At 43.3% G+C, this 21,425-nt stretch overlaps 1 protein-coding gene across 1 annotated transcript in view; it reads left to right on the plus strand.

Moving 5' to 3' along the window:
• Nucleotides 1-21,425, plus strand: part of hmgcll1 (3-hydroxymethyl-3-methylglutaryl-CoA lyase like 1) — a 370,971-nt gene that overhangs the window by 162,522 nt on the left and 187,024 nt on the right. The window contains exon 6 of the mRNA XM_067983696.1: nucleotides 5,801-5,864. Coding sequence (XP_067839797.1) covers nucleotides 5,801-5,864 — 64 coding nt within the window. The remainder of the gene's footprint in view (nucleotides 1-5,800; nucleotides 5,865-21,425) is intronic.

Below are 21,425 nucleotides of genomic sequence, written 5' to 3' on the forward strand. Positions count from 1 at the left end.
ATTCCATGGAATAGTGTAATATCAGTGAGTGTCATCACCACTCCATCCACTAAATATACTTCTGTATTCAGGAGAAGTGTTGCTTACAAAAAGAGGAACATATTTTCCAACAATGAAGTTTAATTGCATATAGTAACCATTCTTAGATTATCTAAAAAGATTATCAGAGCCATCCAAACTAAAAATCTTCAGCTTCAGTTCCTGTTCTATGCTGTGCCAGTTCGGGCAACAGTTGGAGTACTACAATGGGTCTCTAGGCTCGTGGGTTAGGGAGAGAAATAAACACAGCCAGGATTTTCTTTCCTAATGCTGCCTAATCATGCTACCTATTCATACTGCTGCTTGAAGCTTTCCGTGACTGATGCAGAGTGCAGGATATTGTTTGTATCATTGACCACGAGGATCAGATTTTAATTTAACACACATACAGGCTTTATCTAGAAAAGAGAAGACTGAGAGGTGGTCTTTCAAATAATGAAGAGGTTTGATCGGGTAGACTAGAGAAGATGTTTCCATTTGTGGGGAAGTCCAAAGCTAGGGGGCCACAAATATAAGATAGTCACTAATAAATCCAATCAGGAATTCAGGAGAAACTTCTTTACTCGGAAAATGGTGAGAACATGGAACTCACATGGATCATGGAATGATTGAGGTGGACAGCGTAGATCATGTAGGGGAAGCTAGATATGTACACGTAGGAGAAAGGAATAGAAGGATATGTTGATAGGATGAGATGAAGTAAATAGTGTTGGAGGAGGAGGCTCGTGTGGAATATAAACATCACCGAATGGCCTGTTTCTGTGCTGTAAATTCTATGTAATTCTATTTAGTTTGGATAGAGCAGTCGTATTAGTGGTGCCTTCTTTTTGGGGAGGGCACTTGTAGTGTGTATTTTAGTTTGGTGGCATTGGCTGGTTCAGTCTCACTCCAATGGTCTATTTGAAATAGTCCTAATTGCCACTTAGAAACAGTTGGAGTGAGAACAGGATTGAGTTTGACTGTAATATCCTCCAAAGTTGAACAGCCGAACAAACACTCACTGTCCAGGCTGACAGATGAAGAATGACCTTGCCAGCTGACACCTGTTGAACAATACGCCAACAAGAGCCAAGGTCTTCAGAAGAGAAGGGGAGAAATTTGAAATAACAATTAAAAAAAGTGACCAAAGTAGTTTTAAGCTCATACAATATTACTGAGCTTACTGAGCCCGCCTCGAAAAATATTAAAGAGCAAAATAAAGATGGAAAACATCTGTGTCTATCTGTGTTGAATACGAAGCCAAATAATTGTTGAATTCTTCCAGTCATTAACTGTACACTCAGTTACCCAGCTTCACCACATCTGGCTAGGTTTTATCTACAAATAGTCAATTGTTAAAATATGCAGTTTGTTAATATGTGGTAGATGTTTATGTGTATTTGATCTGTCTGGGAAAGCCTTATCAGTCCTGCCTTGACAGTTTGTAATCTGATGAACAGTATTTAAACAAATGCTTGGGTTAATACAGCATCTTAAATAAACAGAAGAGCTAAATACCAGGAAGACATTAAATAAACAAACCTAGGGATGACCTTTTAGAAATGCACAACATTTTTGATAATATTGTTTATATTTTAATAAGAAACTGCTTATTTATGCTTTTAGTTTTGAAATCTTATGCATGGAATTACGTAAGCTGTAGTGTCAAAGACCATCGTTGTTTAAGAGTATTTTACATATTTGAGCTGCCTTTAAAAATTATTCAAGGTATAATCTGATATCTGCATACACTTCAAAAATTTGGGTGCCGTTTGAATTTTTATTCCTTTTTATTATTCAAGCTTGCGTATTTTTAAGTGGAACACAGACATTTGTAGTTATGATTTAATTGCAGTTTTGATTGTAAAGTTTTTGAATGCAGTTTGTGAAACACAGTGGGGAAAGAAAATTGGATAGGGCCTATTAATGGGCGTGGGTAGCACGATCCGCCATTACCCCGCGTCCAATTGCCCCTGCGTCAGGGCTGAAGACTTATCTTCAATCAGCGTTCCGAATCAGCGTTGACACGAGGATTCAGTGCAATGTACACTTTCCACCAGCAGGGGGAACCCCCAATCTCTTAAAGGCAGGCTGTCTCTTAAAAATCTCTTAAAGGTAGCTGGTACCTGTTATTTGCTGAAAATAACAGTTTACTGTCTGCACGCAGTCTGAACGGAGATCAGACATTGCACATGAAAAACACAGACGCAGGTCCCATCCCTATGTTTACAAACTGATGAGTTATGTTAAAACATTGAATAAAGGTTGTGCACTACTAAATCCCACATCCTCCAATCTGCACGCCAGACCTCACCAATCTGCCGATCTGAGTTTGTACCAGGCCTGTGAGAGAGTGTGCACCAAGGTTCTCTGCTGATGCACTAGAGACCTTGGTGCAAGAGGTGGAGAGAAGGAGGGACATCCTATATCCGCAGGAGGGCAAGAGCCCCTTCAGACATACACCCAAAAGGCAGTGGGAGGCAGCGGGGGACAAAGCCAATGCCAGGCGCACAGCATCATGAACTTGGATGCAGTGCAGGAAGAAGTTCAATACTTTGACTCAAGTGGTCAAGGTGAGTGAGGTCAACTGTCAACTATCGTCTCCTACCAACTGCACCACACACTACACCCCATCACCCACATACCAACTGCACCACTGGCTGCATCCACTGCACCACACACTACACACCAATAAACTCTTTCCATCAGTACTCAACTCTTCCAATCAGATGCTTCCTCTCACCCTTACACATTACCACTGTTTCAACCTGCTGACCCACAAATCACAGGCCACACACACTGATAACTATTCAACCATGACAGACACATCACCCAGACACACATCCCGCTTTCTTGCAGGAGAAGGTAGTACATATCAGGAGGCAGAAAGTGGCAGTGGCATTTAACCCCCCAAGCCTGTTCCGCCATTAAATAAGGTCATAGTGGACCTGTGACCTAACTCCTTAGCCCCATATCCCTTAATACCCTTGGTTCACAGAAACCTATCAATCTCAGATTTGGAATTAACAATTGAGCTGGAATCAACTACCATTTGCAGAAGAGAGTTCCAAACTTCTCCCACCCTTTGCATGTAGAAGTGTTTCCTAACTTCACTCCTGCCCGTCCTGTCTCTAAATGTTAGGCTATGTCCCCTAGTTCTAGTATCCATGTATAGGAGACTTCCAAAAACAGTTACAAATGTCTTGGCAGCCATAGAAAGGTTACAGCATGGAAGGAGGCCATTCGGCCCATCGAGTCCGTGCCAGCTCTATGCAAGAGCAATCCAGCTAGTCCTACTCCCCCGCCCTTTCCCCGTAGCCCTGCAAATTTTTTCCTTTCAAGTACTTATCCGGTTCACTTTTGAAGGCCATGATTGAATCTGCCTCCACCCCCCCCCTCGGGCAGGGCATTCCAGATCCTAACCACTCACTGTGTAAAAAAAGTTTTTCCTCATGTCACCTTTGGTTCTTTTGCCAATCACCTTAAATCTATGTCCTCTGGTCCTTGACCCTTCCGCCAATAGAAACAGTTTCTCTCTGTCTACTCTGTCTAGACCCTTCTAGCCAGAAGCACTAACCTGTAAATTCTGCATGGTCCCTTTAACTAGCGCTGGTGGGGGGGTCCTCCAGGCACTCGAAGACACGTTCAGATGGTCGGGGTTAAGACTGTGCATTGAGTTGAATGTTAAGTCCCAAAATGGTGTCTGTCAGTTTTAATCAGCGTTGCACACTGATTGTATTCATTTTGTCCTTACTGTACATGCTTCCGGCATTCGGTATTTGCACATGCGCTAACTCCTATACCAAGATGGCGTCAGAAGCATGTCATGCTAGAAACATGCGTGCGTAGCCAAGACGCCATCTTGGATGTTGGAGAGGCAACAGGCGCTACATGGCCCAATTTAGCACCCACAGATCTTAAGTTGCACTGTATAGAGCCAAACATTTCCAAAACATTGCTGTTACTGATGGGCTTTTGGAAATAATTAAGATATCGTGAAGCTTGAGTCTTCAACTCATTTGAAGATATTGGAGTTGATATGATGCCTCTGGAACATCAGCATCTGAGCTGTTTATTGTGATAGATTCTGTCTACTGAAAAAATCATGTGCTACACAATTGTGATCTTTTCATTGGTAAGAGTTTTTTGTGAAATTAGTGGTGTTACTATATATGCTATATATTAATTAACATATATTATCTTACCTCATATAAATATTTAAAATATAATGCTCACAATCCAATTCCATACGCAGAAAAATTACAATTTGCAAGCATGGTAGGTCCACGAGATAATTAACATTACAGAATAAAGTAAATAATTACATTTTGTAAGAACAATAAGAAAATAGAAAGAAACATTTTAAAAAGTCAGTTTTCAGAAATGGTCACTGGAACAGCAAAAGGCAAATGAACACTGCCAGCAGTGTGTCTCGGTCACTGGCGGCTGGGAGAGGATATTGCTCGGTGTGCATTAGGTTTTCTTCAGGTATGGTTACAGTTTCCACTACCAGGTTTGAGATTATTATTGAAGAGATGGACTGGAGGTCAAAAACGGAATTGTTAATTCGAAGTTTCTTTGCCAAGGAGGCCACATTGGTAAATCTTTCTCCACTCGGAAGCCGGAACGTCTTTAATCAAGGAATCCATATGAACAGTGGACAGTGCCAGTAATTCAATGTGTTCCCAAAGGCAACAGTTTGGGGCATAATATGAATAGTTTGTAGCCTGTATTCTTGGTTATTTAGAGATATAATTGATAATCTCATGCTGGTGAACGCTGCCACCTTGAAATGTGGGTATCTTATTAATCTTTCGGGGTATAATCATCAAAATGCTAATAATCTCCTTGTTTGTTGCTTTGGTAAGAAGATAGTTTTACTGTGCAAGTGGTCAGGCTAATACATTGAGGATCAAGGTGCATCCACAGAGACATTTGTTTCTAACAAAGGTGCAATCAGATAATATTTTAGCTTTATTCCCACTACTTCCTGTAATGTAACTTGACAAACATAAACCAAGAATGTCAGGCATGTAATTTTTTACAATGATCAAACAGAAAAGCAGGAAGGTGTTTACATTATTATTTCGATATAAATACACAGTAGTCCCAACATATTATAGATGATCAGTTCCAAACAGAATAGTGCCTATGATTTGTGCCCTGGCCCGAGCTGGAATCCGATTACTTGCAGTCATAGTCTGTATAAAAATTCATGTTGGTTGAAGTTGAATGCTGAGAAATAAATGTGATTAAAAATCTAAATATAATTTTAAATAGGAGTGAAATAGGTGAGAGTGTGTTCTATTATTCCATAAAATGTAATTTAACAGATCTATTCAAAATCTTACATATGATTAATAATGTAGGATTCATGTAGACAGTTTGAATAAATCCTGGAAGATTCTACAGACATTTTTCTTTGGTAAAATTTACTTTTGAAGGAGAATTTCTAAAGTGATTGTGCAGTTTTACATTCCAATTTCAAAATGAGGTACTTTATTTTGAAAGATAATCTATCACAAAATGAAAATGTTATATCCCTATTCTATGTATCGCTGAAATGATACAATATATTTATATCAGAGTTCACAAGTTCCAGCAAAGACACTTAGTAAGTTCATGAAGTATGTCAAAGAATTACTATGCCATATATTTAGATTTATATGCATTTCTGCTGTGATTTTTAAAATAAATCTTTTTTTTTCCAGTGGCAATTAATAAGGTTGTAAATAATAGAAGAAAATCAAAACTAAAACAATTTTTATTGTTGAAACAACAGGTACGTGTCCTGTGCAATCGGATGTCCTTATGAAGGAAGCATTGCACCAGCTAAGGTTGCAGAGGTAAGCCATACAGCTGGTATTGTATTAATCTCACTGGTTATTGAAACTCCTCTCATTAACAGTTATATTTGAGGAGATGCAATTGGTTTGGAAAGAAACTTGTCAGCATGCTGGTGTAAGGATTTTTTTATAGAAAGTCCATCACTGTGAGCAATATCCACAGCAAGAATTTAAGAAGGATTTAAAACATTTTATTTACAATAATTGCAGTAAGGGATAATCTTCAGAAATGCCAATAAAGTTGTCCGGTAATTTACTGCTATTCTGCTTCTCCAGCAAATCTTGCAACTACAGAGACTTTGTTCTGCCCTTTCAGTTGCCTCCTAAATAATTTACTTTCTCTACTAGCCTTTAGTTATCTTATCAGTGTCACTGAGGGTATAAGTTATATAACCTATATTCACATCTGTAGAGATTGTGGGAGTTGGATTGGTCCGCACAGCCCAAGTTTTACAGGCGCTACGCGGTCTTCTCAGGCACCAAAATGGCGGGCAGGAAGACTGCGCACACTTGCGATCAGAAGTGTGCTACCCGCCATATTGGGCCAGGACAAACAAGAGGCATCCTTTACCCACGCCTGCAGCAGGAGATAGGCTATTTGCATATACAAATTAGGGGCCGAACGCCTGCTTCAGGCTCCTGCTGCAACTTTGGTTCGCTCTGAGGCAGCCGGGTCAGCGCTGCCTGCTCCATGTAGAAACAACTTTAGGCATCACCTACAGAAAGAAAAAAGGTATGTACTTACCATCACCATCCCGATCGCCGCCGCCCCCAGTCCCGAGATCCAGGCCTTCGAACCTTGTCTGAGACCCCGACTTCATCTCCCGAATCCCGTTCCCTCTTGAGAGGCCCCAACTACAAAATCTCCGATCTCTGATCCCTCTACCGAAGACCAGACTCCATCTCCCAACCCCCAATCCTTGCTCGAGGCCCTGACTCTATCTCTCGACCCCCCGATCCCTCTACCGAAGACCAGACTCCATCTCCCAACCCCCAATCCTTGCTCGAGGCCCTGACTCTATCTCTCGACCCCCCGATCCCTCTACCGAAGACCAGACTCCATCTCCCAACCCCCAATCCTTGCTCGAGGCCCTGACTCTATCTCTCGACCCCCGATCCCTCTTCCAAGGCCACGACCCCATCTCCCAACCCCCAATCCTTGCTCGAGGCCCTGACTCTATCTCTCGACCCCCCGATCCCTCTTCCAAGGCCACGACCCCATCTCCCAACCCACGATCCCTTTCCTGAGGGCCCGACTACAAAGTGTAACAACTTACCTGTGGTCCGCTGCGGCCCAAACTTGCAGCAACTGCTCTGGCAGCATTATGGTGAGGCCCAAGGCCCCAGTATCCACTGCTTCTGGTACAAGAATTATAGAGTAGCGATAACGGGGGACTTCAATTACCTAATATAGACTGGGATAGTAATAGTGTAAAGGGGCAAAGAGGGGGATGAATTTCTGAAGTGTGTTCAGGAGAACTTCCTTGATCAGTATGTTTCTGGCCCAATGAGGAAGGAGGCATTGCTGGATCTGGTTCTGGGGAATGAGGTGGGTCAAGTGGAGCAAGTGTCAGTGGGGGAACATTTAGGGAACAGTGATCATAGTATCATAAGGTTTAGATTACTTATGGAAAAGGATAAGGAGCAATCTGGAGTAAAAATACTCAATTGGAGGAGGGCCAATTTCAGTGGGTTGAGAACGGATCTGGCCCGGGTAAATTGGAATAAAAGATTGGCAGGTGAAACTATAATTGAACAATGGGCGGCCTTTAAAGAGGAGATGGTTCTGGTACAGTCTAGGGACATTCGCACAAGGGAGAAAGGGACGGCAACTAAAGCCAGAGAGCCCTGGATGATGAAAGAGATAGAGAGTAAGATGAAGCAGAAAAAGGGGTGTATGACAGATGTCAGGTTGATAACACAAGTGAGAACGAGGCAGAATATAGAAAGTTCAGAGGGGAAGTGAAAAAGGAAATAAGAGGGGCAAAGAGAGAGTATGAGAATAGATTGGTGGTCAACATAAAAAGGAATCCAAAAGTCTTCTACAGGCAGATAAACAGTAAACGGGTAGTAGGAGGAGGGGTGGGGCCGAGTAGGGACCAAAAAGGAGACTTACGCATGGATGCAGTGGGCATGGCTGAGGTACTAAATGAGTACTTTGCATCTGTCTTTACCGAGGAAGAAGATGCTGCCAAAATCACAGTAAAAGAGGAGGTGGTTGAGATACTGGATGGGGTAAAATTGATAAAGAGGAGGTACTAGAAAGGCTGGCTGTACTTAAAGTAGATAAGACACCCGGTCCGGATGGGATGTATCCTAGGTTGCTGAGGGAAGTAAGGGTGGAAATTGCAGAGGTACTGGCCAAAATCTTCCAAACATCTGTAGATACGAGGGTTGTGCCAGAGGACTGGAGAATTGCAAATGTTACACCTTTGTTCAAAAAAAAAAGGGTGTAAGGATAAACCCAGCAACTACAGGCCAGTCAGTTTAAGCTCATTGGTGGGGAAGCTTTTAGAAATGATAATCAGGGACAGAATTAACAGTCACTTGGGCAAGTGTGAATTAATAAAGGAAAGCCAGCATGGATTTGTTAAAGGCAAACCATGTTTAACTAACTTGATAGAGTTTTTTGATGAGGTAACAGAGAGGATTGATGAGGGCAATGCAGTTGATGTGGTGTATATGGACTTTCAAAAGGCATTTGATAAAGTGCCACATAATAGGCTTGACAGCAATACTGAAGCCTGTGGAATAAAAGGGGCAGTGACAGCATGGATACGAAATTGGTTAAGTGACTGGAAACAGAGAGTAGTGGTGAACAGTTGTTTTTTGGACTGGAGGGAGGTGTACAGTGGTGTTCCCCAGGGGTCGGTGCTGGGACCACTGCTTTTCTTGATATATATTAATGACTTGGACTTGGGTGTACAGGGCACAATTTCAAAATTTGCAGATGACACAAAACTTGGAAGGGTAGTAAACAGTGAGGAGGATAGTGATAGACTTCAAGAGGATATAGACAGGCTGGTGGTATGGGTGGGCATATGGAAGATGAAATTTAATGCAGAGAAGTGTGAAGTGATACATTTTGGCAGGAAGAACGAGGAGAGGCAATATAAATTAAATGGTACAATTCTAAAAGGAGTGCAGGAACAGAGAGATCTGGGGGTATATGTGCACAAATCTTTGAAGGTGGCAGAGCAGGTTGAGAAAGTGGTTAAGAAAGCATACGGGATCTTGGGCTTTATAAAAAGAGGCATAGAGTACAAAAACAAGGAAGTTATGTTGAACCTTTATAAAACATTAGTTTGGCCACAGCTGGAGTATTGTGTCCAATTTTGGGCACCGTATTTTAGGAAGGATGTGAAGGCCTTAGAGAGAGTTCAGGAAAGATTATCAAGAAATGGTTCCAGGGATGAGGGACTTCAGTTAGTTGGTAAGACTGGAGAAGCTGGGCTTGTTCTCCTTAGAGCAGAGCAAGTTAAGGGGAGTGTTCAAAATCATGAAGGGTTTAGATAAAGTAAATAAAGAGAAACTGTTCCCTTTGGCGGAAGGGTCGAGAACCAGAGGACACAGATTTAAGGTGATTGGCAAAAGAACCAAAGGCAACATGAGGAAAATGTTTTTTAGGCAGTGAGTTGTTATGATCTGGAATGCACTGCCTGAAAGGGTGGTAGAAGCAGATTCAATTGTGGCTTTCAAAAAGGAATTGGATAAATACTTGAAGGGAAAAAATCTGCAGGGCTACAGGGAAAGAGTGGAGAAGTGGGACTAACTGGATTGCTCTTACAAAGAGCCAGCATGGGCTCGATGGGCTGAATGGCCTCCTTCTGTGCTGTAACCATTCTATGATTCTATGATTCTCCGACTCCAACATTTGTGGAATATTAACACCAAAAATGGGTGCTCCCGAATTTATCCCCCTGTAACAATTCAGTTATTCCTTCTGTTCATTCAGTACAGTTCTCTTTCTCCTCATGAGTCATCTGTCATTTTGAGGTTGGATTCCACAGTCAGGTGCTCCCGACGTTCACAGTTGACACTAGGCGGGAAATTGTGAACCCACAGAGTCTGACTTTGCATCCGTTCATTTTATATGAATGGAACATGAGGCAATGTGGGCCTTCAGTTCCCTGGCCTGCGTTCTCTAAGAGTGCTCTTCCATGCTGGGAGAACTCAGCTGTGAATTCGACCCTTTAAAACGGAAGAACTTTTAGGGACAGACCATTACTCCAAAAAAGCCCAGATTCTCGTCATTAATTTCAGCCCCACCTTCCCACATGAATCACTTCTCCCTCCAGAAATACATGTAAAAGAATTCATGATCTTCCTAGAGAAACCCAACAGAAGAAATCTCAGCAGCAATCGATTTAGTTTCTCTGCTCGTCGGAACCAGAGGAATTTTTATCCCCAGTTTTCTCTGGAAGTCATGTATACTGTTCATGGTCTTCCCTGGTCATTTATTGCACAACCCCATCGATCCTTGGCAGAGGATTTTGTCTGATTTCCTTTCTTCTTGCTAACTTTTTAATTTTAAAATTTATGTCGCCTGGTGTTTGAATTCTTTATCATTGAACAATTTTACTAATTTCGTTCATAATCTAAAAGCTCACCTTTTTCCAGAGAAAGCTAGCCCAAATCTTTTCACCTTTTCTCACAACTTAAATTCCTGAAATCACTTTTGTTGTTTAATCTTATATCTTTAAAGTGCTACAATATATTTCAGTGATTACGGGGTCAAAACTGCACAAACTACTCTAGGTGGGGTCTGACCAGTACCTTATACAACGAGAATTAAGATGTTTTGGTTAGTAGTGCATCCCTCTTTTTACTGCAGCTAAGCTAGTGGTTTCACAGGTTTATCCACAATCACACCTAAACCCGAGAAATGGAGTTGAGATGAAACATTACTCTTGCAGCCATTCAGTATTATCGGCCAGCAATTTTGCTTTGCCCCATTTCTGTCTGTTTTACGTATGACATGAAATTCCACGGTTGAGATTGCAGTGTACTATAGTGCCTACAGTTAGCATTAAATTTGTTGGGCTCATTAATTCCAGGATTACTGCTTGTTAAGAGGGACCCACAAAATTCCCATGCTCACTCAATGTACATGGGAAATTTTAATTTTGCAGAGACAGGTTCTTGTATGTCAAGAATCAGAAGGAACAGCTGCAGTTTCATCTACTTTGTGCTGCTAAAATGTTTACTCCAATGGGGATTACTTTCAGTGCTTCCCTGTCACTTGATTTACTGGAGGAGGATAAGCAGGAGCAGTAAAGGGCTGTCAGATATGTCAGATGGAAGACAGGCATAACGTTCAGACCAGACACTGTGCCACCCATCATACCCATAGGCACAGCTGCCTGTCAGTGATTGAAGAGTACTGCCTCTGGAAGATCAGGTTTAAAAAATACCAGTTACACAATCGTGTCATCTTTTTAAGAAAGATCTGCACACAAGCTTGAGCTTGAGCATTGCCAGTGACGCCAATGTTACCAAAATCCTCAATTTTTGTAGCTAAGTTCCTTCCATCCAGCAACTGTGAAGATGAAGATTGCTTTTAAACACAGCGATACAAGAACATATAAACCTAAGAAATAGGAGCAGAAGTGGAGTCTGCTCCGCCATTCAATAACATCATGGCTGATCTTCTCCTACAAATCCACTTTCCTTCTGATCCCCATGTCCCTTGATTCTCTTAGTACCTAAAGATCTATTAATCTCAGTTTTGAATAGACTCAACGACTGAGCATCCACAGCCCTCTGGGGTAGAGAATTTCAAAGATTCACCACCCTCTGAGTGAAGAAATTTCTCCTCATCTTAAATGGCCGACCCCTTATCCTGAGACTACGACCCCTAGTTCTAGACTCTCCAGCCAGGGGAAAAAACCTCTCAGCATCTACCCTGTCAAGCCCTCTAAGAATTTTATACGTTTCAATGAAATCACCTCTCATTCTTCTAAACTCCAGAGAGTATAGGCCCATTCTACTCAATCTTTTCTCATAGGACAACCCTCTCATCCCAGGAATCAACCCCCTCTAAGGCAAGTATATCCTTCCTCAGATTAGGAGACCAAAACTATGCACTCGGTCCCTTCATCTAAGTCATTAATATAGATTGTAAATAGCTGGGGCCCAAGCACCGATCCTTGCAGCACCCCACTGGTTACAGCCTGACAACCTGAAAATGACCCGTTTATTCCTACTCTCTGTTTTCTGTCCGTTAACCAATTCTCAATCCATGCTAATATATTAACCCCAATCCCATGAGACCTAATCTTGGGCAACAACCTGTTGTGTGGCACCTTATCCGATGCCTTTTGAAAATCCAAATATACGACATCCACTGGTCCCCCTTTATCCACCCTGCTAGTTACACCCACAAAAAACTCTAATAAATTTATCAAACACAATTTCCCTTTCATAAAACCACGTTGACTCTGCCCAATCACATTACGATTTTCTAAGTGCCCTGTTACCACATCCCTAATAATGGATTCCAGCATTTTCCCGACTACTGATGTCAGGCTAACTGGCCTGTAGTTCCCTGTTTTCTCTCCCTCCTTTCTTGAATAGCGGGATAACATTTGCTACCTTCCAATCCGCTGGGACCGTTCTAGAATCTAGGGAATTCTGGACGATCAAAACCAATGTATCCACTATCTCTGCAGCCACCTCTTTTAGAACCATCAGGTCCAGGGGATTTGTCAGCTTTTAGTCCCATTAATTTCTCCATACTTTTTCTTTATAATATTAATTTAAGTTCCTCACTCTCATTACGCCCTTGCTTCCCCACTATTTCCAGTATGTTTTTTGTTCTTCAACTGTGAAGGCAGATACAAAATATTTGTTTAACTTCTTTACCATTTCCTTATTCCCCATTATAATTTCTCCTGTCTCACCCTCTGAGGGACCCACTTTTACTTTCACTACTCTCTTCTTTTTACATACTTGTAGAAGATCTTACAATCTGTTTTTATTTTTCTCGTTGAGTTTACTCTCATATTCAATTTCTCCCTCTTTATTAATTTTTTGGTCATCCTTTGCTGATTCCTAAAACCCTTCCAGTCCTCAGGCTTACTACTCTTTTTGGCAACACTGTAAGCCTCTTCTTTTAATATAATAATATCCTTAACTTCTCTAGTGAGCCACGGTTGAATCATTTTTCCCGTGGAGTTTTTATTCCTCAAGGGAATGTATATTCATTGAGAATTATGAATTATTTCTTTAAATGTTCGCCATTGCTTATCTACCGTCATATCTTTTAATCTAATTTCCCAATCAGCCGTAGACAACTCACCCCTCATACCTATGTAATTGGCTTTGTTTAAATTTAAGACCCTAGTTTTGGACTTACCTACTTCACTCTCAAACTCAATATGAAATTCTATCATATTATGATCACTCTTCCCCAGAGGATCCTTTATTATAAAATTACTAATTAATCAGGGGTTGTCAGACAGAATGTAATGCTTCCAAAAAATAATTCACAGTTAACTGCTAAATCATGCAGTGAAACAACTTCTAGGCTTATATCTTTATCCTGACCGGCATGATCTTGGATATTCCATTTAACTCTCAAACCTTTTTGTTTCTTACTCCCCAGTGCATTATTTTTCACTTTGATACATTTAATCATATCTTCCATCTGAAGTCTTTTTGAATCTCATTGCAATACACTGTTAGCCTTGGCTCAGTGGTAACATTCTTATCTCTGTGCCAAAAGGTGGTGAATTCAAGCTCAAATCTAGAAATTTGCCTTTTGGAGGCACTGTCCTTCTAAAAAGATATTGTGGGGAATTTTAGTCCCACACGGCGCTCCCTTCCAGTTTTAACGGAGGTGAGTTTGGGTGCGGCCGAGTAACCTGCCCTCGAGAGGCGGGTCCCTCATTATGTCAATGAGGGCCATTTCATGAGATTTTGTCAGCGATTTGAAATTAATCCTCCTGCATGGGACTCGGGATACTCGGCAGTAAAACGGTGGTGAGATTGAGCAGCACTTCACGGGCATGGTTAAAGGTCAGGTGTTTCGAATAGAATAGAGGCTCAGTGCTCACAGCTGCTTTCTCAGTTCCCTCTGGGAAACGGTTCGCTGAAAGTTCTTGTTGTGACAGATATATAGGTACAGTTTCAAGGTGTTCACACGGAGAACATTAGGATGGGTGGCGATATGGCTGCTTTAGATTGGACCTCGGATGAGGAAGACAATCACCATCCATGGCAGCAAGGTCAGGCTGTGGTGGGAGCTGCAGGTGGACAATAGAGAGGTGGACAATAGAGAGGTGGACAACAGAGAGGTGGGCAACAGAGAGGTGGACAATAGAGAGGTGGGCAACAGAGAGGTGGACAATAGAGAGGTGGACAACAGAGAGGTGGACAACAGAGAGGTGGGCAACAGAGAGGTGGGCAACAGAGAGGTGGGCAACAGAGAGGTGGACAACAGAGAGGTGGACTACAGAGAGGTGGACTACAGAGAGGTGGACAACAGAGAGGTGGACAACAGAGAGGTGGGCAACAGAGAGGTGAACTACAGAGAGGTGAACTACAGAGAGGGTGGCAACAGAGAGGGTGGCAACAGAGAGGGTGGCAACAGAGAGGGTGGCAACAGAGAGGGTGGCAACAGAGAGGGGGCAACAGAGAGGGGGCAACAGAGGGGCTGAGTTTGCAGGAGAGACTACTCACCTAACAGGACATACAGATAGAGGCCCAGCTTCCTTGACCTCTCTGAAGAACAATGCTTCTGCAGGATCAGCTTGTCACGTCAGATGGTCGCAGACATCTGCAGCCTCCTAGAGATGAGCAACTCCCTGCTGGACCTGGTGCATTACCAGTGGCCCTGAAAGTCACCACTGCTCTCAATTTTTTTTTCCTCTGGCTCCTTCCAGGATGCTACTGGAGACATATTGAAGATCTCCCAGTCGGCTGCACATAGAGGCAAAAGGCAGGTGTCAGGTGGCCAGGGCTGCGAGTTATGTAAACTTCCCCTGCGATGACAATACCCAGAATGTGTAGGCAGTTGGATTCGGGTCTCTGGCTGGCTTCCCACAGGTACAGGGTGCCATCGATTGTACACACGTGGCAATCTGAGCACCACCTGATCAACCAGGATCATTCGTCAACAGCAAGGGATTTCATTCCATCAATGTTCAGCTGGTGTGCAACCACAAGTAGAGGTTCATGTAGGTCGGCACCAGATTCCCTGGGAGCTGCCATGATACTTTCATACTGCATCAGTCCAACATCCCCGACCTGTTCGTACCTGGAACCAGCCTTAAGGGGTGGCTGCTAGACAATAAAGGATACCCGCTTCAAACCTGTCTGATAAAAACATAAGAACATAAGAAATAGGAGCAGGAGTGGGCCATACGGCCCCTCGAGCCTGCTCCGCCATTCAATATGATCATGGCTGATCTTTGGCCTCAACTCCCGCCTAATCCCCATATCTCTTGATTCCCTCAGAGTCCAAAAATCTATCTATTTCAGCCTTGTATTCAGTGACTCAGCATTTACAGCCCTCTGGGGTAGAGAATTCCAAAGATTCACAACCCTCTGAGTGAAGAAATTCCTCCTCATCTCAGTCTTAAATGACTGACCCCTTATCCTGAGACTATGTCCGTAGATCTAGACTTTCCAGCCAGGGGAAACAACCTCTCAGCAGCTACCCTGTTAAGCCCCCTCAGAATCTTATATGTTTCCATGAGATCACCTCTCATTCCTGTAAACCCCAGAGTTCATAGGCCAACCCTGTCTCCCAGGAATCAATCTAGTGAACCTTCATTGCACCACCTCCAAACTGTACACAGTACTCCAGATGTGGTCTCACCAAAGCCCTGTACAATTGTAATAAGACTTCCTTACTCTTGTACTCCAACCCCCTTGCAATAAAGGCCAACATACCATTTGTCTTACTAATTGCTTGCTGTACCTGCATGCTAACTTTCTTTGTTTCTTATATGAGGACACCCAAATCTCTCTGAACACCAACATTTAATAGTTTCTCACCATTTAAAAAATATTCTGTTTTTCTATTCTTCCTACCAAAATGAATAACCTCACAATTCCCCACATTATACCCCATCTGCAACCTTCTTGCCCACTCACTTAATCTGTCTATATCCATTTGCAAAGTCTTTGTGTCCTCCTCACAGCTTACTTTCCCACCGACAGGTAGAAAGAGGGATGAGGTCCTACAGGCAGATTTTAAGGAGTTAGGAAAGAGATTAACATGCAGGACCTCAATGGTAGTAATCTCTGGATTACTCCTGGTCCAACGCACTAGTGAGTATAGAAATATGAGGATAGAGCAGATCAATGTGTGGCTGGAGAGATGGTGCAGGAGGGAGGGCTTTAGATTCCTGGGGCATTGGGACCATTTCTGGGGGAGGTGGGACCTGTACAGGCCGGACGGGTCGCACCTCAACAGGGCCGGGACCAATGACCTCGCGGGGAGGTTCACTGGTACTGTTGTGGGGGGAGGGGGGGTGGTGTTTAAACTAATTTGGCAGGGGAATGGGCACCAGGATGTAGCATTGGAGAAACAAGGGGCACAAAGGATTGGGAGAGAAAGATAACACTAGAGTAAGAAATACTACAGTATTAGGTGAATCCAGACTAAAAGTGAATACAAGAAAGTCTAAGACTGGTTTGCAGTCCATGTGTGTAAAGGCACAAAGTGTGGTAAATAAGGTTGGTGAGCTGCAGGCACAAATAGCCACATGGGATTATGATGCCGTGACGATAACGGAGACCTGGCTCAAAAAAGGGCAGGATTGGGTACTAAATATTCCTGGATACAAGGTGTTCAGTAAAGATAGGGAAGGAAAGAAAGGAGGGAGGGGGTGGCAGTATTGATTAAGGAGAATATTGCAGTACTGGAGAGAGAGGATGTCCTGGAGGAGTCAAGGACAGAATCTATTTGTTTAGAGTTAAGAAACAATCGAGGTGCCATTACACTCCTGGGTGTATTCTATAGGGAATCAACTGTTGGGAAGGATATAGAGGAATAAATTTGCAGGGAAATTGCAGCTATAGATTAGTGATAATGGGGGACTTCAACTATCCTAATATAGACTGGGATAATAATAATAATATAAGGGGCAAAGAGGGGGAGGAATTCTTGAAATGTGTTATGGGGAACTTTCTCGACCAGTACATTTCCAGTCCAATGAGGAAGGAGGCATTGCTGGATCTGGTTCTGGGGAATGAGGTGGGCCAAGTGGAGCAAGTGTCAGTGGGGGAGCATTTAGGGAGCAGCGATCATAGTATCATAAGGTTTAGAATAGCTATGGAAAAGGACATGGACCACTCTAAAGTGAAAATACTCAATTGGAGGAGGGCCAATTTCAGTGGGATGAGAATGGATCTGGCCCGGGTAAATTATAATCAAAGATTGTCAGGCAAAACTGTATTTGAACAGTGGGCAGCCTTTAAAGAGGAGATGGTTCGGGTACAGTCCAGGTACATTCCATGAGGGAGAAAGGGAGGGCAACTAAAGCCAGAGCTCCCTGGATGACAAAAGAGATCGAGAATAAGATGAAATGGAAGAAATGGGCATATGACAGATGTCAGGTTGATAACACAAGTGAGAACCAGGCTGAATATAGAAAGTTCAGAGGGGAAGTGAAAAAGGAAATAAGAGGGACAAAGAGAGAGTATGAGAATAGACTGGCGGCCAACATAAAAGGGAATCCAAAAGCCTTCTACAGGCATGTAAACAGTAAATGGGTAGTAAGAGGAGGGGTGGGGCCGATTAGGGACCATAAAGGAGTCTACTCATGGAGGCAGAGGGATGGCTGAGGTACTAAATGAGTACTTTACATCTGTCTTTACCAAGGAAGAAGATGCTGCCAGAGTCTCAGTAAAGGAAGATATAGTTGAGATACTGGATGGGCTAAAAATTGATAAAGAAGGCTGGCTGTACTTAAAGTAGATAAGTCACCCGGTCCGGATGGGATGCATCCTAGGTTGCTGAGGGAAGTAAGGATGGAAATTGCAGAGGTACTGGTCATAATCTTCCAAACATCCGTATATACCGGGGGTGGTTCCAGAGGACTGGAGAATTTCAAATGTTACACCCTTGTTCAATAAAGGGTGTAAGGATAAACCCAGCAACTACAGGCCAGTCAGTTTAACCTCAGTGGTGGGGAAACTTTTAGAAACGATAATCCGGGACAAAATTAGCAGTCAATTGGACGAGTGTGGATTGATTAGGGAAAGCCAGCACGGATTTGTTAAAGGCAAATTCAGTTTAACTAACCTGATAGAGTTTTTTGATGAGGTAACAGAGAGGGTAGATGAGGGCAATGCAGTTGATGTGGTGTATATGGACTTTCAAAAGGTGTTTGATAAAGTACCGCATGGTAGGCTTATCATCAAGATTGCGGTCCATGGAATAAAGGGGGCAGTAGCAACATGGATACAAAATTGACTAAGGGACAGGAAACAGAGAGTAGTGGTGAATGGTTGTTTTTCGGACTGGAGGGAGGTGTACAGTGGTGTTCCCCAGGGGTCAGTGCTGGGACCACTGCTTTTCTTGATATATATTAATGTCTTGGACTTGGGTGTACAGGGCACAATTTCAAAATTTGCAGATGAAATGAAACTTGGAAGGGTAGTAAACAGTGAGGAGGATAGTGATAGACTTCAAGAGGATATAGACAGGCTGGTGGAATGGGCGGACATGTGGCAGATGAGATTTAACACAGAAAAATGCGAAGTGATACATTTTGGTAGGAAGAACGAGGAGAGGCAATATAAACTAGAGGACACAACTCTAAAAGGGGTACAGGAACAGAGAGATCTGGGGGTATATGTGCACAAATCGTGGAAGGGTGGCAGGGCAAGTTGAGAAAGCGGTTGAAAAAGCATACAGGATCCTGGACTTTATAAATAGAGGCACAGAGTACAAAAGCAAGGAAGTCATGATGAACCTTTATAAAACACTGGTTCGGCCACAACTAGAGTATTGTGTCCAGTTCTGGGCACCGCACTTCAGGAAAGATGTGAAGGCCTTAGAGAGGGTGCAGAAGAGATTTACTAGAATGATTCCAGGGATGAGGGACTTTAGTTACGTGGATAGACTGGAGAAGCTGGGGTTGTTCTCCTTGGAACAGAGACGGTTGCGAGGAGATTTGATAGAGGTATTCAAAATCATGAAGGGTCTAGACAGAGTTGATCGAGAGAAACTGTTCCCTTTGGTGGAAGAGTCAAGAGCCAGAGGACATAGATTTAAGGTGATTGGCAAAAGAACCAAAGGTGATATGAGGGAAAACTTTTTTACACAGCGAGTGGTTATGATCTGGAATGCACTGCCCGAGGGGGTGGTGGAGGCAGATTCAATCACGGCCTTCAAAAGGGAACTGGATAAATACTTGAAAGTAAAAATTTGCAGGGCTACAGGGAAAGGGCGGGGGAGTGGGACTCGCTGGATTGCTCTTGCGTAGAGCTGGCGCGGACTCGATGGGCCAAATGGCCTCCTTCCGTGCTGTAACCTTTCTATGATTCTATGATTCTACATATGTATCATCAGCAAACTTGGATATATTACACTCGGTCCCTTCATCTAAGTCATTGATACAGATTGTAAATAGCTGAGGCCCAAGCACTGACCCTTGCAGCATCCCACTAGTTACAGCCTGACAACCTGAGAATGACCGTTTATCCCTCCTCTCTGTTTTCTGTCCATGAACCAACCCTCTATCCATGCTAATATGTTACCCCAACCCCATGAGTCCTTATCTTGCGTAGCAACCGTTTATGTAGCACCTTATCGAATGCCTTTTGGAAATCCAAATATATTATGTCCACTGGTTCCCCTTTATCTACCCTGCTAGTTACATTCTCAAAAAACTCCAATATATTTCTTAAACACGATTTCTGTTTCATAAAACCATGTTGACTCTGCCTAATCATATTATGATTTTCTAAGTGCCCTGTTACCACTTCCTTAATAATGGATTCCAGCATTTTTCCGACGACTAATGTCAGGCTAACTGGCCTGTAGTTCCCTTTTTTCTCTCTCTCTCCTTTCTTGAATAGAAATCCGCTGGGACCGTTCTAGAATCTAGAGTATTTTTCAAGATCACAACCAATGCATCCACTATCTCTGCAGCCACCTCCTTTAGAACCCTCGGATGTAAGCCATCAGGTCCAGAGGGTTTGATGGCTTTTAGTCCCATTAGTTTGTCCAGTACTTTTTCTCTACTGATATTAATTGTTTTAAGTTCCTCACTCTCACTTGCCCCTTGGTTCCCTACTATTTTTGGGATGACACCTCTGAGGGACCCCACTGATGAACCCCAAGAGCATTACAATGCCAGCCATATGACAACCAGATGTGTCATTGAGCGGGCTATTGGCATACTCAAGATGTGCTTCAGGTGCTGAACTGGTCTGGAGGTGCCTCTCGGTACTCGCCAGTGAGGGTCTCTAGAATGATCGTTGTGCTGTGTTCTGCACAACATTGCGCAGTAGCGAGGATTAGAGGTGGAGGAGGAACAAGGCGCTCATCACTCATCGTCTGACGATGAATCCAATGATGAGGAGGAGGAAGAGGAGGAGGACGAGGAGGAAGATGAAGATGGGGCACCCAACGCCAGACCAGCCACACACATTGCTGCTCGGGATGCCAGGTGTGCCCTGATAGCTCAAAGGTGCAGTTAGTCACTCACACTGGACCAAAATAACTATCACATCTCCTGGCTGTGCAGAGAGTGCGTGGCGTGACTGCCAGTACCTCCTAAATTTGCTGCTGTCCCTCTCTGATTCGCCTCTTCATCAATGGATTTAGCACTGTATCCAGCTGAACAGAGCTTGGAGAGGAATGCGCCCTTCTACATGGACTCTCCACAGCTTTCCCGACTACCAGTTTCTGCTCGTGCTCACTTTTGAACTGTGACTCACCAGGTGAAAACCTAACTAACTGTCCAGCAGGACCCACTGAAGTGTGAGTGTCTGCACTGATGCCTGGTAAGCATGTGTCCAGGGACAGTGCACCCTCAGGAGAAATCAGGTCCTCTGAGGAATTGTTATCAGGCAAGTCCATGGACCGCTGTTCTACACGTGAAGGCCCTGGAGGAGAGAAGAGATGGATATGGATTAGTGATGGCAATGTAAAAATGGTGCTACTTAGCACAATTACGATGATCATATTTCACCATTGCTGAAATCAAGTCAACATGACATAGTCTTGTATGAGATGTGGGTCAGAGATATTTAATTCTGTCACCAGGCAGCTGTGAATTCCCAGTCTCTCCATCCCCATGGACGCAGATATGCCACTGATCTCCATGGCCTCTTCCTCTGCAGATGTCAGCTGCACTATCTGTGGCGGGCCACCTCCGGTCCTCTCCCTCTCCCTTGTGTTTTGTGCTCTCTTCTCCTGCAATGGGGGAACAGCAGACCTATGAGTGTCTGTAAGGCACGTATGCACCCAGTGGATGCAGTGTATTCGGTGAGGGTGACTATCAGGCTTAAGGATTGGGGTGAGTGGCAGTAGTGGATGGATAAATGGGGAGGTGAGGAAATGCGTAGAAAGTGAATGATGGGTGTTCTTCAAACATA

The sequence above is a fragment of the Heptranchias perlo genome, chromosome 5, assembly GCF_035084215.1.
Source record: "Heptranchias perlo isolate sHepPer1 chromosome 5, sHepPer1.hap1, whole genome shotgun sequence".
Classification (NCBI taxonomy): domain Eukaryota; kingdom Metazoa; phylum Chordata; class Chondrichthyes; order Hexanchiformes; family Hexanchidae; genus Heptranchias; species Heptranchias perlo.